The sequence below is a fragment of the Bos javanicus genome, chromosome 18 (assembly GCF_032452875.1).
Source record: "Bos javanicus breed banteng chromosome 18, ARS-OSU_banteng_1.0, whole genome shotgun sequence".
Classification (NCBI taxonomy): domain Eukaryota; kingdom Metazoa; phylum Chordata; class Mammalia; order Artiodactyla; family Bovidae; genus Bos; species Bos javanicus.
In genome coordinates this window covers 53,400,974-53,417,318 of record NC_083885.1, presented here as the reverse complement: position 1 = coordinate 53,417,318, position 16,345 = coordinate 53,400,974, and the positions used below count along the sequence as shown (strand labels likewise).

The window sequence follows — 16,345 nt, the reverse complement described above, 5'->3', positions numbered from 1 at the left end:
TTTTGGCCATGCCACAGAGTTTGCAGGATCCTCATTCCCCAACCAGGGATCCAACCCACGCTTTACAGATTGAAATGAATTTCGGGTATGCAAGGCTTAGAGTGGAACCTGGCCCACAGGAGGTCCTTGGGTGGGAGCAGGTGGTTCTGACACACCAAGAGCCCGTTTGCTGCCTTCCCCTCAGGCGTGGAGCAGACCAAGCAGTGCAAGGAGGAGCCCAAGGAGGAGAAGGTGGTGAAGCCAGAGAGCGTTCTGATCAAGCGGCGCCTGCCAGCCCAGGGCCAGGCCATCTCGGTAGTGGGCTCCCTGAGCTCCATGTCCTCCCTGGAGGAGGAGGTGCCCCAGGCCAAGAGGAGGCCGGAGCCCATTATCCCTGTCACGCAGCCCCGGTGAGTCCCCTGACAGGTGCTGGTGCAGGAAACTGGGGCCTGGTTTTGGTGTGTATGTGACAGATGAAGGCAGATAAACAGAGATCGGTCTGGGCCAGGATCTCAGATTCCAGAGTCAGTGCCGTAACCACTGAACCTTATCTGCTGTTTTCTTGTATATAAAACTACTGTCTTATATCTAAAATGGGGCTGATCGTATCTCTCTGTCTTTGAGGATAAGAGAGAATTAAATGAGTTCACAGTGCTGGTTAGAGGATTAAATCAGATGGCTCTTGGGTGGACAGTGATGATGAGGTAAAAAGCACTTAGCGTGGTTTCTAGCACGTAGGAAGTGCTCCTGGTTGTTCCCATCATTGTCCCCATCATCACCTGTCTTACAGACCACAGAATCCAGCCTCTCCCTACCCTGTCCCCAACCCAGGCTCGCCAGCAGGCCCTGACCTGCTGCCCCTCCAGGCTCTCTGTTCGCCTTGCTCCCTCCTCCTGTCACACCAACCTCTTGGTCGGCCAAGCATGTCCCCACTTGGAGGCCTTTGCACTCCCTGTTCCCTCTGCCTAGAGAGCTCATCCCCAGACACTTGTGGGTCTGATTCCCTCACTTCATTCAGGTCTCACGTTGTTATCCGTTGCCTGCTCCTTATAGCAGCCTCCCCTCAGATACCATGTACCAAACCAGAACAGCATCCTCTGCCTTCTCATTGCCCTGCAGTGCCTCGGGGTCACGGGGGAGTTGGAGGGACAGTGTGGGGTTGTCTCTGTCTGTATGGCCTGGGGTGGGGCCCGGGTTCCAGAAAGGACGTTCGGAGTCACCAAGTCCCTGTCCCTACTCTCGCACATAGGCTGGCGGGTGCTGGCGGGCGCAAGAAAATCTTCCGCCTAAGTGACGTGCTGAAGCCCCTGACGGACGCGCAGGTTGAGGCCATGAAGCTGGGCGCTGTGAAGCGGATCCTGCGGGCCGAGAAGGCCGTGGCCTGCAGCGGGGCCGCCCAGGTGTGCCCCCGTCCTCCCAGCGCCTCCTCCCAGCCCCTCTCTCCAAGAGCCTGCCGCACGTCCCAGCGGAGAGACGGACCTCTGGGTTAACCCTCCCTGGCTCCAGACCCCAGCACTGCCGCTCACCGGCCGCTTCTCCCAGCCTCACTCTGACCTCCCATAAGGCAGATATGATAGCAGCAGCTCCTCACAGGCAACGTGGAAGAAGACATGTGGACACGCGTGCTCTGTCCCCCAGCACGGTGGCTGCAAGGAAGAGCCGCCTGGACGTGGGCTCTCAGGGTGCTTGCTCTTGCTGCGGTTCACAGCATTCTTGTTCTTTCGCCGCAGACACACACACACCCACACCTGCTTTAATTCTGATTCTGCTGTTTGCTGGGATTGCAGCCTCAGTCAAGTGGCTGTTTCCCCAATTTTTGAAGTTTAGTTTTAGTTAACCAAATAGTATATGAACATATGCTTTCTGTTCAAATTATTTCCAGGCCATAAAGGGACCATAAGTCTTCTTTGGCCCCCATCTGCGAGCCATCCCCCTAACAGAAGCAACCAACAAACACACTCGGAGAGTCCTTCAGGATCATTTTCTGTACACTCAAGATAATACTCCTAAAAATTTAGATATTTATATTTTAGATACACTTTAGATACAGTGTAGCTATTTGTAATTTTATGAATCTATGATTTAGATATTACTCCTAGAAATTCTAGCTATTACTCCTAGTTTTATTGTTATTGTTTTCTCCCTTTGCAGTTTTTTTCTTCATATAAAGGAGACCTCCTGAAAATACGGTTCTTAGGCTTTCCTTCCTCACTTAATACCGGGTCTGCGCTGGCTCCCTGAGGCTGGGTGGGAGCAGAAGCAGGACACAGTGAGGGGTGCCCGGCGTTGCCCGCCCCCCACGCCGACACAGATCCTCACTCCCATTTCAGGTGCGCATAAAGATCCTGGCCAGCCTGGTGACGCAGTTCGACTCGGGCCTGAAGGCCGAGGTCCTGTCCTTCATCCTGGAGGACGTCCGGGCCCGCCTGGACCTGGCCTTCGCCTGGCTCTACCAGGAGTACAACGCCTACCTCGCAGCTGGCGTCAAGGGCGCCCTGGACAAGTATGAGGACTGCCTCATCCGCCTGCTCTCCGGCCTGCAGGAGAAGCCGGACCAGAAGGACGGGTGAGGGGGCAGCCCTGCACCCGCCGTCCTCAGGGGTCCCCTGTCCGTGTCCTGCCTTTGCTTTCTGGGCTCCGAGCAGCTCTTCTCAGCACCGAGTGGGTCCTCCACGCGCCCGCCCCGAGCCGCCGCCTCTCCCCGCCCTCCCCACGCACAGAACAGGTCTCTGCAGTGTCACTTTGTCCCCGGCTCTGCTGCTTGCCCTCTGACCGAGCTGCGTCACTCACCTCTAGGCCTCCGTTTTCTCCCGTGATGTGTGATGACAGTGCCTGCTTCAGAGGCCTGTTCTGGGGGTCAACTTCTTGCCATCCCCATCTCTTGCCTGAATTGGTTCTGTAGCTTCCTCCTTGTTCTTGACCTCTAGCATATCCATTCTCCAGCAGCACAGGTGACATTTGATAATGTAAAGCCTCTTATTTCCCCACTAAAAACCTTCTACTGTCCTCAAGATAAAATGTGACGTCCTAAAAAAAAAAAAAAAAAAAGTGACGTCCTTAATAGGCCTTGTGAGATCTTGTATAATCTAGTCGCCACCAACCCTCTCGAGCCTCTTTTTGGCCTCTCTGCTTTTCCCTGCCCACCCCCCACCCCCTGCCCCGACTTCAGCCGCGCCAGCCTTCAGTCCTGTGTTCTCACACATGCCAAGCTTGGCACTTCTCTGTTCTCTACCTGGGGTCCTCTCCACCTACTCCTTGCATGGCCAGCTCTTTCTTATCTACCAGCATTGACTAAAGCATCTCAAAGCAGCCTTTGATGGTCACCGTGTCTGAAATACAACACCCTTCCCAACTCCCCTCCATCATTCCCTCCCATTGCTGTTTTGAACAAGCTCGGAATCCCCATTGGACAAAACTGAGTTTCAGAGAGGCAGTCTTTGCCCATGTCGCCAGTCCATCCCCAGGCAGCATTTGAACCCTACTCTGTTGCTTCCAGAGCTCTGTAGCTCTGTCCGCAGGGGATTGAGCGAGTGCTCTGTGAGGGGTCCTGCCAGCTCTGAGCTACAGTCAGCAGGAGGGGGAAGCCCAGGGGCCTCTCCTTTGCAGCTGTACCCCGTCCCCCCAACCCCGGCAGGATCTTCACCAAGGTTGTGCTGGAGGCGCCGCTGATCACCGAGAGCGCCCTGGAGGTGATCCGCAAGTATTGCGAGGACGAGGTGAGGATGGGCGCGGCTGGGGCCATGCTCGCTGCAGCCTGGGGTGGGGTCGGGGGTTCTGTGAGGGACGTGATCTGACTGAGACAAGGGAGACACCCCAGAGACACACTGCGGTGCCCTGAGCTCTGGCTCCCTTCCTTGTTGCCGCAGAGTCGCACCTACCTGGGCATGTCCACTCTCCGAGACCTGATCTTCAAGCGCCCATCCCGCCAGTTCCAGTACCTGCATGTCCTGCTAGACCTCAGCTCCCACGAGAAGGACAAGGTGACCCCTCACCCCTGCTCTGTACTGGGCTACACTCAGCCCATCCTCTGTCCCGAGTAACCAGCCCCGTCTTTTCCACATGGCCCTGAAGGTTTCTGGGCCAGCTGCCCTTCTTGTGACAACTTGGTGGTGGTGGCTTTTCCACTTTTGATGGCACGAGGCTGCTTAGAATGTACATAGACAACCCCGCCCCCGCTCCCCCCGCCCAGGAATGGCAGTCCATTTCGCTCTTACTCCGCCCATGTTGGTGCACCCCCTCTTAAGGCCTGGTGCTGTGCTGGGACCTGGGGGGGGCACTGACCAGAAGGGGAGCCGTTGTGACCACACAGCGTGTTCAGTGCCTGGAGTAGAGTTGGGTGTGCAGCCAGGGAAGGGAAGCGGTCTAAGGAAGACTTCTGGAGGAGGAGTGGTGTGAGCCAAGACCTGCACTGAGTGGACGAGTGTGCCCTGCACAGAGGGTCAGCGTGTGATTGAGAGGCTCTCGGTCCGTCCCTGTTCCTGCCTGCCGCCAGCTCCTTCCTGACATCTCATGGCCATTCGCTCAGCAAGCCCTCCCTTCTGGCTTGGCTCCGTGGTGCTGTTGGGGACAAAGCGGTGCCCAAGACCGGGCCCTGTTCACAAGGCCCCCAGCAGGGGATGTCTGAGTGAAACAGGATCTAGCCAGTGACAGGCATGCCAGCAGTGGGAACCTTTTGTGCCAAGTCTTAGAGCTGGGGAGAATGTGGTCACTTTAAAAAAAAGTGAGGGCTTCCTTGGTGGCTCAGACAGTAAAGTGTCTGCCTGCAATGAGGGAGACCTGAGTTTGATCCCTGGGTCGAGAAGATCCCCTGGAGAAGGAAATGGCAACCCACTCCAGTACTCTTGCTTGGAAGATCCCATGGACGGAGGAGCCTGGTAGGCTGTAGCCCATGAGGTCGCAAAGAGTTGGACACAACTGAGCGACTTCACTTTTTCGAGCGACTAAGGAAAGCTGCTTCCAGTTGGAGTGTAGCAAGCAAGACAAGAATGAACGATAAGAGACGGGATGGGGCAGGTAGACGGTGGGGTGGTACAGGGCCTTGGGTTGGGCCAGAAGCCTCTCTCCCAAGCTGGTAACCAGCCTTGGGCACAGCAACTCAGCCCCGCCGGGCCTCTCTCAGACCTCGGCTTGTTTCACACCAATGCCGCCAAGCTCAGAGCGGCCGTCCTCCCCCGACCCCACTCCTCAGGTGCGTTCCCAGGCCTTGCTGTTCATCAAGCGCATGTACGAAAAGGAGCAGCTGCGAGAGTACGTGGAGAAGTTTGCCCTCAACTACCTGCAGCTCTTGGTCCACCCCAACCCGCCGTCGGTGCTGTTTGGAGCTGACAAGGACACAGGTTTGGCGCAGGTTCTCCAGAGGTGCAGTGAGCTGGGGGATGGCCCGCTGGGGGAGACAGCCAGACAGCAAGAGCTGGAACGCGCTCAGGTGGCGAAAGCAGGAGCCTGTGGGAACCCAGAACGGGTGCCTGGCCCAGCCTGAGGGGTCAGGGAGAGTGTCCTGAAAGAGGGCGCAGCTGGGCTGGAAGCCGAGGACCAGGAGAATGAGCCAGTGATGGGACTCCAGGAAGGGCCAGGCAGGTTCTTTGCAGACCATTCCCTTAGCAGAGCTCCGGGTCCTCCGGCATTGCAGACCGGGAGACCCAGGCCCCCAGGGAAGGGCCCATTAACCTGGAAGGTTCTGGCTGTGGCAGAAAGCAAGGGGCTTCTAGGAGCACAGGAGCCCCAGTGCAGCTTGGGTGCCAGGCCAGCTTCCCAGGAGGTGTGCTGGCTCTATGACCCTGAGGTGGTGCAGAAAGAGGAACTGGAGGGCTTCCCTAGTGGTCTAGTAGTTACGACCGCATGCTGCCAATGCAGGGATCACAGGTTCGATCCCTAGTTGGGGAACTAAGATCCTGCCACACAGTGAGGTTAAAAATAAAAAAGAGTTGGGCGCTGGGTTCCAGGCAACAGAGTAGCACATGCACAGGCTCCAAAGTGGGGGCCCCAAGGGACCGTCAGAAGGAGGCTGTGAGCCCAGCACACACCCCCAGAGGCAGGGCAGCCCTGAACAGGAGCTGTCAGGGAGAGCAAGGCCAGGCGTTCCCTGAGGGTCCCGGATGGTGGTGAGAGCGCTGAGGAGGGGAGGGGCAGGGCCAGATGTGCTCTTGGGAAGATCCGTCTGGGTTGGTGGTCAGAGGAGACCAGATGGGAATGTAGGGCAGAGACTTCTAGAAGGGGAGCAGGTCTGGTTGCACCTCATTTCCCAAAGGACTGGCTTCCTTCCCTGGGACAGTTTGCTTCCCAGGCCCAGCTCCCAGTCCCTTCTGTGCCTACTGCCCCCCAAGAAGAGCCAGGTGCTGGGCAGGGGCGAGGGGGAGTGGGGCCCATCTGATCTTCACCCCCTGCACCCCTGCCCTCTTAGAGGTGGCCGCACCCTGGACCGAGGAGACGGTGAAGCAGTGCCTGTACCTCTACCTGGCTCTCCTACCTCAGAACCACAAGCTGATCCACGAGCTGGCGGCCGTGTACACGGAGGCCATCGCTGACATCAAGAGGACAGTGCTGAGGGTCATCGAGCAGCCGGTGAGGCCCCTGGCCCGCCAGGCTCCGCCCACTGGTGGGCGGAGCCGAATACCAACTCCAGCCCCGCCCCTGCCCCTCCCCTGGATGTCCTTCCCCTGCTGAGTGCTGAGGCTATGGGTCATCACCCCCCGAACCCCCACTTCCATCCACTCCTGAGAAGACAGCAGGGTAGCCCTGTAGTTAAGAGCTTCCAGTCGGACAGACCTCAGTTCACATTACATCTCTCCCCTTCTCACTGCGTGACCTTGCACCCTTCAGTTAAAACCAAGCAAATAATTCAGACCAGCAAGCTTGTTGGAGTGATTGATTCTGTGACCTCTTGCCTGTGAATACCTGTATCCCTGTTGTCATGTATGAGCCGTCCCTCCCCTGCCTTGCTGACAGGAATCTTTACTTGTCGTGGCCCGAGTCCCTCCTGCTCCTCTCTGGAGCCACAGGGTCACACACAAGAGAAGCAACGCAGTTACAGGCTGGCTTGTGAAATTCAGAATGTCTGTTCTTCCCTTCTGTCGCCAGATTTGAAACTGCTCTTCTCTATCTCTGTTCCTGACATTTTATTACTGAGAATTCCACCATAAACCAAAGGAGAAAATGTGGCAGGTTAATTCCCACATACCTGCCTCCCAGAGTCAGTGGGGTCCTTACCTGTAACGTGAGGGTAGTGATCTGGTTGTGAGGAGGAAGCAGATTCTTCTCCCCATTGTCACGGTGAGCCCAAGGGACTGTGAGCTCCTTGAGGGCAACGACTGTCGGCTCCACTTGCAGTTGGGCAGAGGAAGGGACGAGCCCTTGATGCCTGGCCCTCCTCCGCTCCCTGTGTTCGGTGCCCGTGGAGGGGATAGGGGGAGGCTGCAGACGCAGCAACAGGTCGAGCCCTGATCTGAGCCAGCAGCAAAGCTGGCACCTGGGTGGTCACAGGGAGGTGGGCAGGGGTCACTTGTGCCTGCAAAAGCAAAAAAAGTCTTCACCAAGGAATTGAAGAATAGCTTGGGCATCAAAGGTCAGGTTGAGTCCCAGAGGCCAGGCCTGGCCTGCCTGGTGGGAGGGCAGCATGATAAGAGTGCAGGAAGGCGCTGCAGGAGCCTGTGTGTGTGTGAGGTCGGGTAGAAGAGACCTGGACACTTCTGGCAGCCCTGCCCACCTTCCCCAGATTTCCCCCACTTCTCTGAAGCCTGACACCCATTCTTTTCTCTCTCTGCTTTATTGAGATACCACTGATCACAACATTATCTTAGCTTAAGGTCTACAAGATAGTGATTTGATACATGTATATATTGTGAAATGATTATGATCATAAGTTTAATTAACATCCATTACCTCAAAGAATTATTGCTTTTCTTCTAACGATGAGAATATTTGAGATCCGCCCTCTCTTGCCAGTTCCTCCTCCAGAGTCCCAGTGTCCTGCCAGCTGCCTGGTCTCTGATGCCTCCCCAGCTCTGCCCCTGGGCCCCCATCCCCTCACACCGCCCAACGTCTCCTCTCTCATCTCTCGCCTGTAGATCCGGGGGATGGGCATGAACTCGCCAGAGCTGCTCCTGCTGGTGGAGAACTGTCCCAAGGGGGCGGAGACACTGGTCACCCGTTGTCTGCACAGCCTCACGGACAAAGGTGCCTCCCGGGACCCCATCTTTCTTCCTTCTCCTCTCCTGTCCAGGCCCTCCCCATTTACCTTCTCAGAACCTGGGGATCAGAGCCACTGGGTCCCTAGACGCTTGGCCCTCTTGTGAGTCTCTCCCCATCCTTGGGCCTCAATTTCTCCGTGCGCAAGGGTGCACTGCTAAAATGCATTTGAGAAACCGAGGGCCAGGGATTTCTGCTCTGAAGTGGAGCAGTCCCTCCCCGCCCCTGCCACACACCCACCACCATTCGTTTCTCCTCCTCAATGTCCACCCCACCACCCCAAGCCCCTGAGCCTCCTGCTTATTCCTCCGCCTGCAGTGCCCCCGTCCCCAGAGCTGGTGAAGCGGGTCAGGGATCTCTACCACAAGCGACTGCCAGACGTCCGCTTCCTCATCCCAGTGCTCAATGGGCTGGAGAAGGTACGGAGCTGCACGCCTGGATGCCCCCACCCACGGGGACATGCCTGGCAGGGCGGGGAGGAGGGAGGCTCCCGGGCACCCTCATCAGATGCTGTGAGCACAGTCTGGGTCTTGTCTGGGTCAGTCTCAATTTGGCAAGCCCCGCCCCTCTCTGAGCCTCAGCTTCTTCCTGTTGTGAGTGAATATCCCAGTTATCCACCACCACGCGCCCTCCTCCCCTCCCGCCCCACCCTGTACACACAATCCTCCTGAGAACAGAGTGGAGCCACAGAAGCAGGGCAGGGGACACCTCCCCTTGAGCGTGTGCTTCCCCTGCCCCGGTCTTGTTCCTCCCAGGCTATGGGACCTCGCGTGAACCTCCATCTTCTCTTGGAGGAGGAGCCATCAAGCCGGCCCAGGGGCTCACCTGGGGGTGATGAGGCTGGGGCTGGGTTAGACCAGTGAGCTGGGAAAGCTAAACCTTGAGGGACCAAAGAGAGGAGAGAGGGAAGGCACTAGGGGGCTAGGGGAGGCCAGAGCTTGCCCCTCAGCGCCCCAGGGTGAGCAGTGGGCAGGCTTCTCTGGAACGGGCAGGGGCGCATCTGACCCGCCCTCCTCTGCCTTGCCCTTGTAGAAGGAAGTGATCCAGGCCCTGCCAAAGCTCATCAAGCTTAACCCCATCGTGGTGAAAGAGGTCTTCAATCGCCTGCTGGGCACCCAGCACGGTAGGTGATGTGCTCGCCTCCCCACCAGGGGCCAGCTCAACCCTGGCCCTCGTTTCCCTCCCCAGCAGCTCCCCCAGGAGACCCCACCTCAGGTGCAGGAAGGAGGAAGAGGTCCCAGAGGTGAGAGCTGGGGGAGGGATGCCACCACCTTTTGGTGGGGGGTGTTCATCTTGCTCTCTGAGGCTGCCATTCAGGCTTGGTGACATCTCGACATCTGTCCCAAAGCTCCTGGGCCACCCTCCCATGATACTTGGGTGATGGTTTCATCCACATTGGGGACAAAACTGTGGGACTGAGGGCTGACTCTCTATAAGCATTTTCCCTTCCAGGACCTCAAACATGGGCCCCATCCCTGCCCTACCTCAGGTCTTGCCTGAACCCCTCTGGCTGTGGGTGAGGGGCCTTTTGTTCGAGTTTGGACTCGCCCTGGTCCAAAAGAAAGAAAACTTTCAACCTAGACAGACTACCAGATGGCATAGGGTAGATTCCTCAGCCCTCACCCCAGGGGCTGGAGCTAGGGAGGGTGGAAGCTCTCTCTTCCACACGTGACTTGGCGACTCAAAACACGCGCGCGAGTGTCTGGGACCCTCGACACCCCACCAGAAGAGTGCCGTCTCCCCCAGCCTCGTGCCCTGTGGCGTTTAGCCCGAGTGCTGTGTGCAAGTCTGTTGCCTGGCCCCCTCTTGTCCCGTCTAGCAGGCGCCCCTGCGCCTCTCTGCTGTGCTAGGGACCTGGGATGAGCTCGTCCGCTCCCTGCCCTTGTAGGTGCACAGCCTGGGCTGGGACGGGAGAGTGGTTGAGTCACAGGCGAGGTGCTGGGGGCCCAGTGCAGGCCTGAAGGCCTCTGGTTGGAATGGTCACCAGCCGAGGCCTCACTGGGGCGCCTCCTGGTGCTCTCAGTCTCTCCTCCCGCCACTCCAGCCCTCTCTACCCCTAATCCCAGAGGGCGCCTTGTCTTCCTCTGCCGCTCCCCCAGTCTAGGGGGGCTTGGACCTGTCTCTCAGGCCTCCATACTGTCTCCTCCTCCTCCCGCCGTTCCCCATGCTGCAGGTGAAGGGAACTCAGCCCTGTCCCCCCTGAACCCTGGAGAGCTGCTCATCGCTTTACACAACATTGACTCGGCAAAGTGTGACATGAAGTCCATCATCAAAGGTGAGGCACACCCCCCGCCCTGCCCCGACCCCCTCTTCAGTGGCCTGGCCATTGCGGACCCGGGGAAGAACCTTGGACTGGAGTCGGCCCCCTGTGGAATCAGCCAAGTCAGAGACTGTGCCCACCGCAGCCCCGTCTCAGAGCTCCGGACGCCAGCCTCGCTCCTTTCCATCCCTCCTCCTCTCCTCCTCTCCTTCCTTCCTCCCCTGCCCCATCTAAGGAACTGATGCACCCCTGTACACCAGCACAGAGCGTTCCTCAGGAAGGGTGGGGAGCCCTCCTCCCCAGCCCCCAGGGGCCTGAGGAGTGACCAACGGGAGAGCTGAGCCTGGAGAGCGGCCCGAGGCAGTAGGTGACAACCTGGCCGGCCCCCCACAGTGAGCAGTTCCCTAATGACAGCCTGTCTGTTCACCTAGCACTTAGTCTGGGCTGCGCTTTCCCAAGCGCCTCAGAGGCCCACCCGCCCAGCCACACCACTCTGTTCCTGGTAAGTATGCTGACTTCCGTTTTGTAGTCGGAGTGGAGGTTCCAGAGAGGTTAAGTAACTTGCTCAGGGCCACCCAGAAGCTAAGTGGTGTAGTGGACAAAACAGAATCGGAAGTTGGGAGACCCGAGTCCGAAACCGGTTCTGCCTGCAGATGGCCTCCTGGGTCCCAGGGGGACGCTCCCCTCCCTCCCTCCGCTCCCCTCCCCTCCCTCCGCTCCCCTCCCCGCCCTCCACGCTCCCCTCCACGTCCTCCATGGCTGCTGGTCCAGAAACCATGCTTTCCCACGGAGGCAGGAGCCCTTCGTGTTCCCTGCTCTTCTCAGAAGACAGCTGGCCTTGCTTCCTCCTCTCTCCTCTAAAAGCAGGGAGGGGGGTTTTCCCTCCTTGCTAGTGTCTTGTCCTGCCTGAAGTAGCTTCAGTGACATATTTCCTAGTCTTCCTCAGCAGATTCTCTCAGAAACCTTTAGGTCAAGAGAGGAGCTTCTGAAAATACTAAACACACACTACAACTGAGAGGGAACTCAGGCCTCTAGTGGACGCGGTGGAGTGTCTCAAAGCTGAGGCTCAGGAGTGGTCGTCTACACGCCCTGGCCCCTTAGGTGACCTCTGGAAGTTATGAGCCCATTCCCAAGGACCGTACCCACACGTGACCTTGTGTACCATTTGAGGGGACTCAGATTGTGCTAGCATGGCCTGGTTCTGGAACTGTAGAGCGGCCCCTGGCTGGATCTGGTGGTTTGGGGGCAGGGGTCTGGTCAAGAAAGGAGGTCAGGCTGTAACCGTCGGGCCCCGCCCACTGCTCCAGTTATGCCCGTTCACAGACCCGGGTTTGGTCCTTGATCTCACACAAGGGAGCTGGGGCCCAGGGGGAAAGGGCTTGACCACAGGTCACCCGCGCAGCCAGCAGCCAGGCCCTGGAGATGTTGGCGACGCCCCGAGTGGTTTCTCCCTAAACCCACGCCCACGCGGAGCCTCTGTATTGCTGCGCTCTCAGCAGCCCTTCAGCCGGTCTCCCTACTGGCTGTTCATCCCAGAGCACGCTTCTCTGCTACACTCGTGCTTTTCTCCATTGCACCAGTAACCCTGCCTGCCTGTTAGCTCCAGGTCCTGTTTTGTGCCCCATTGGACTCCCCACTGTCTGTCAGTATAAGCAGTCATCACTGGCATTCACTTCCCTTAAACCACCCTCTCTGATGAGTTTTTGCCAGACCTGTCCAGTGGACTGGCCCAGCGATTAAGACTCACTACACACCTCTGCTCAGCCCTGTGCTGGGCCCTCCTGAGGACATGGCAGGGATGGGGACTGTCCTGTCCCTGCCCTCCCCGGGCTCACAGTCCATCCCTCCAGTAACAGTCCAGAGTGAGCAGGATTGGGGCAGGGGGCCCAAAGGGGCCCCCGACTCTCCCTTGGGTGGGATGTTAGGAAAGGCTTCCTGGAGGAGGGGACACCTGAGCTGAGACCGCAGGATGAACAGGGGTGAGGAAGCAGGAGAGATGATCCCTGCTAGCAAGGCCTGGTTCTGGAACTGCAGAGCAGACCCAGCTGGATCTGGTCGAGGATGGTGGTGGGGGATGGAGTCGGGCTGTAATGGTGTAGGCCCTGCCCACAGCTGGTCTCTTATAGACCCGAGTTCAAGTTCAGACTTGCTCTCTTGAGGGCCTGTGGCAGGTACAGGGTCAGGGTGAGCTTTTGAAAGACCCTCTCAGGCTGCTGTATGGAGGGTGGATTAGAGGGTGGGTGGGAGGCCCAGGAGGAGGCTGGGGTGGAGCTGAAGGAGAGGAGAGGGAAGAAGGCTGATTTTGGAGGCTTTCTGGCAGAGCAGGCAGAAGCCAACAGCTACCTAGATGGGAGGAGGAGGAACAGCCTCTGTTTCGGGCGGGTCCTCTTGCACTGTGTTCACCTTCTGCGCTCCCTGCAGCCTAGGTGCCCTCCCTACCCCGCCTCCAGCCTCCTCCCTGCCTGTCTGCCTGCAATGCCTCCAGCCTCCCTCTCTTCCTTACAGGAGCTCCCCAGCCCCCATTCTTTATAGGCATCTACCTCTGTTCTTCATTAGCCTCTCAAGGATTGGGGGGCCTCTCTTCTAGCTCAATAAAGACTTCCTGGTTGACAGACTCACCTGGCAAGTGGTGTTTGGGGCAGAAGGGGTTCAGAGGCAATTCCCGGAGTCTCCCCACTAACAGTGGATCCGAGCACCACTGATCTCACTGATTTGGAGTCCCACAGCGTGCTCCTGAGGGGCCTGTCCTTGTGGGTGCTTTTGCTGCACCAGCCCCCCTCAGGCCCTTCCTGGTGCTCATCTTACGCCCAGACTTCCTCCTCTTGCCCCTCCTTCATGACTCTGTGAACTATGACCTCCATATCCCCCCAGGCCTGGTAGCGCCCGAGCACCAGCACGAGCCTCGTGCACTGGGTTCAGAGCAGGCAGTCTCTTGACCAGTCTGCTCGTGGAGACCATGAGCAGCATGTCCCCTGAGGGGACATGTGTCCCCTGAGGGACTGCTTATGGAAGTCACAGCTGCTTCCTTCCAGTAGAGGTGGAGGTGCCACGCCATCCCAGTCCAGCCACAATGGGTCCCCAGGGGTAGGCAACATATCTTTCTCCCCTCACCCTTTCTGGACGTTGTTCTCCAAGAGAAAGGACCAATGTCTTCCCACGGCCCAGTGGGGCTTCCAGGAGATGGACGTGTCCTCTCCCTTACCCCAGCTCCCAGGCTTTCCAAGGATCAGACCACAGTGTCCACTTCTGGGTGGGAGGGAATCTGTCTTGCCTGGAGCTTCAGGGAGTTGGGGCTGGATCTCACCTCATGCAGGCAGATCACAGGGCTGAGGCTTTCTAAGGGATGTGGGGCTCCCACTTCCCAGGGGCTGCTGGGCAAAGGGGACAGGTCCCCTCTCCGCCTCCTCACAGCCACCAACCTGTGCTTTGCGGAGCGGAACGTGTACACGTCGGAGGTGCTGGCCGTGGTGATGCAGCAACTGATGGAGCAGAGCCCCCTGCCCATGCTGCTCATGAGGACCGTCATCCAGTCCTTGACTATGTACCCCCGCCTGGGGGGCTTCGTCATGAACATCCTGTCCCGGCTCATCATGAAGCAGGTAACCCGCCCTGACCACCCTGGTCTCCCAGGCAGGGGACTGCCGCAGGATGTGCTGCCAACAGACTTGAGGCAGAACTGCAGGCTTTTCCAGCCGGTTTGGCCAGTGTCCCAAGGGAGCCCTCGTGCAGAGACCTGCTCTATGACTGGCAGACTGCTGAGACAATACAGCCCTCTCGGGGTCACTGTGTCGGACAGCAGCAGGGCGGCAGGGTGGCGAGTGAGGCTGCTGGGTGGTAGGAGCAGACTTCGAGAGGTGCACGTCCAGGAGGTGTGGCTGCCCCGTCAAAGTGTTCGTCACTTAGTTGTGTGCAGCTCTTTGCAGCTGCTTAGACCGTAGCCCACCAGGCTCCTCTGTCCATGGGATTTCCCAGGCAAGAATACTGGAGCGGGTAGCCATTCCCTTTTCCAAGGGATCTTCCTGACCCAGGGATCAAACCTGGGTCTCCCACACTGCAGGCAGATTCTTTACCATTTGAGCCACCAGAGCTGCCCCTTGCCCCCCATCATTTGGCACTCAGTCAGACAAGAGGCATCTTGAGCTGAAAGATGGCACCAGTTTTCAAGAGAAGCTAGAAATGTTTTATGAAACTTCAACAAAAAAAATCCACTATCCACAAGCCTTCAGACTGGATTCAGACCACAGGTTGCCACTTTGCAACATCTGGCTTAGAGGTTAAGTGCAGATGCAGGCAGATCTGGGGGTTGGTTCTGCCCTTGGTTCCTGTGTGACCCTGGACGAGTCCCGCACCTCCCTGGGCCTCCTAGCTTTAGCAGGGCTAACGTCGCCCTCTAGAGGTGGCGGTGAGAATGCAGCGAGGCATGGCCTTCTTGCTAAGGTCTTTGTCCCAACTTCTGGTGCGGCTGGCTGCTTGCAGGCCCCCTCACGACTGCTCCCTCCCTGCCTGGTCCAGGTGTGGAAGTATCCCAAGGTGTGGGAGGGCTTCATCAAGTGCTGTCAGCGCACCAAGCCTCAGAGCTTCCAGGTCATCCTGCAGCTCCCACCCCAGCAGCTGGGGGCCGTCTTTGACAAGTGCCCAGAGCTCCGGGAGCCCCTGCTGGCCCACGTCCGCTCCTTCACCCCCCACCAGGTACCCCCGGGTGTGGGGTGGGTGGCCCCATGGGTCCAGCCCTGGGGGACTGAGGCGGGGGTGCGGGCAGGGGCACACTGGCAGTGTCACGAAGGTCCTGGGGTCTGGAGAGTCAAGGACACCTAGGGTCTGAGTGGGACTTGGGGGAGGGGGTTGTCTCCGGATCGGAGCTCTCCACAGCGCCCCCATCTGCTTTTCCCCTAGCAAGCGCACATCCCCAACTCCATCATGGCCATCCTGGAGGCCAGCGGCAAGCAGGAGCCAGAGACTAAGGAAGCACCTGCCGGGCCCCTGGAAGAGGTGAGGGTCTGCAGCCCCCTCCCCAAGCCAGAAGTGCCCTGCCCCCCTCCTCCTACCCACACCAGCCCTCTTTGCTGTCTGCCTCAGGGTGGTTTCCATCTTTTCCCCCACCATCCCCTTGAGAGCAGCCTGGGTCTTGGGTCCCAGCCGTCCCTGAGGTTTTGTGTGTCACCCCGCACCTCCAGGATGACTTAGAGCCTCTGGCCCTGGCACCACCTCCGGCCCCCCGACCCCCTCAAGATCTCATCGGCCTGCGGCTGGCCCAGGAGAAGGCCTTAAAGCGGCAACTGGAGGAAGAACAGAAGCTGAAGCCTGGGGGACTGGGAGCCCCCTCCTCGTCCTCGTCCTCTTCCTCGGCGCGGCCAGGCCCCCCCCAGCCAGAGGAAGCCATTGATTTCCGGGAGGAGGGGCCTGAGTGTGAGACCCCGGCCATCTTCATCAGCATGGACGATGACTCGGGGCTGACTGAGGCCGCACTGCTGGACTCTAGTCTTGAGGGACCCCTACCTAAGGTAGGGATGACCGCCCCAGAGCAACAGAGGACGAGAGAAACCAGGGGCCGGGGTTAAGTGTGTGTGCCTAGTGTCCAAGGCGGGGAGGGGGCGGGAAGGGTAGGGCCTGAAGAAGTACTGGAGGTGCGACCACGCTGTCTTTGACCTGCCCCCGCTTCTGTCACCAGGAAACTGCAGCAGGTGGATTGCTTTCAAAGGAGGAGCGGAGCCCCCAGCCCCTCACAGCTGCTGGAGAAGACACAGTGCAGACTCCCAGCCCCGCCACTGAGGAAGTGGGCGAACCGGAGACCAAGGGGAATAGCTGACGGAGCTTGTTGGGGGGCCGGGGAGTGGGACTGGGAGCTCAGGGAGGCCGGGGAGGGGCTTGGCCGACGGTGCTTTGCCTTTAAAAATTAAAAAAGTAAAAAAGATCGCCGGTCTG

At 58.6% G+C, this 16,345-nt stretch overlaps 1 protein-coding gene across 5 annotated transcripts in view; it reads left to right on the top strand.

Annotated features, from left to right (window-relative positions):
- The window catches only part of SYMPK (symplekin scaffold protein), a 33,250-nt gene extending 16,908 nt beyond the window's left edge, over positions 1 to 16,342 (top strand). For 4 of the 5 annotated variants that reach the window (XM_061388679.1, XM_061388676.1, XM_061388677.1 and 1 more), the window contains 16 exons: positions 185 to 389; positions 1,229 to 1,379; positions 2,310 to 2,545; positions 3,614 to 3,695; positions 3,846 to 3,959; positions 5,168 to 5,315; positions 6,380 to 6,540; positions 8,043 to 8,151; positions 8,482 to 8,582; positions 9,196 to 9,286; positions 10,337 to 10,438; positions 13,835 to 14,022; positions 14,936 to 15,112; positions 15,317 to 15,412; positions 15,598 to 15,924; positions 16,092 to 16,341. In XM_061388679.1, coding sequence (XP_061244663.1) covers positions 185 to 389; positions 1,229 to 1,379; positions 2,310 to 2,545; positions 3,614 to 3,695; positions 3,846 to 3,959; positions 5,168 to 5,315; positions 6,380 to 6,540; positions 8,043 to 8,151; positions 8,482 to 8,582; positions 9,196 to 9,286; positions 10,337 to 10,438; positions 13,835 to 14,022; positions 14,936 to 15,112; positions 15,317 to 15,412; positions 15,598 to 15,924; positions 16,092 to 16,229 — 2,426 coding nt within the window. In that variant the 3' untranslated portion in view covers positions 16,230 to 16,341. Of the gene's footprint in view, positions 1 to 184; positions 390 to 1,228; positions 1,380 to 2,309; positions 2,546 to 3,613; positions 3,696 to 3,845; positions 3,960 to 5,167; positions 5,316 to 6,379; positions 6,541 to 8,042; positions 8,152 to 8,481; positions 8,583 to 9,195; positions 9,287 to 10,336; positions 10,439 to 13,834; positions 14,023 to 14,935; positions 15,113 to 15,316; positions 15,413 to 15,597; positions 15,925 to 16,091 lie in introns of all 5 variants that reach the window. The other variant, XM_061388675.1, reaches the window with a different exon arrangement.
- The last annotated feature ends 3 nt before the right edge of the window (positions 16,343 to 16,345 follow it).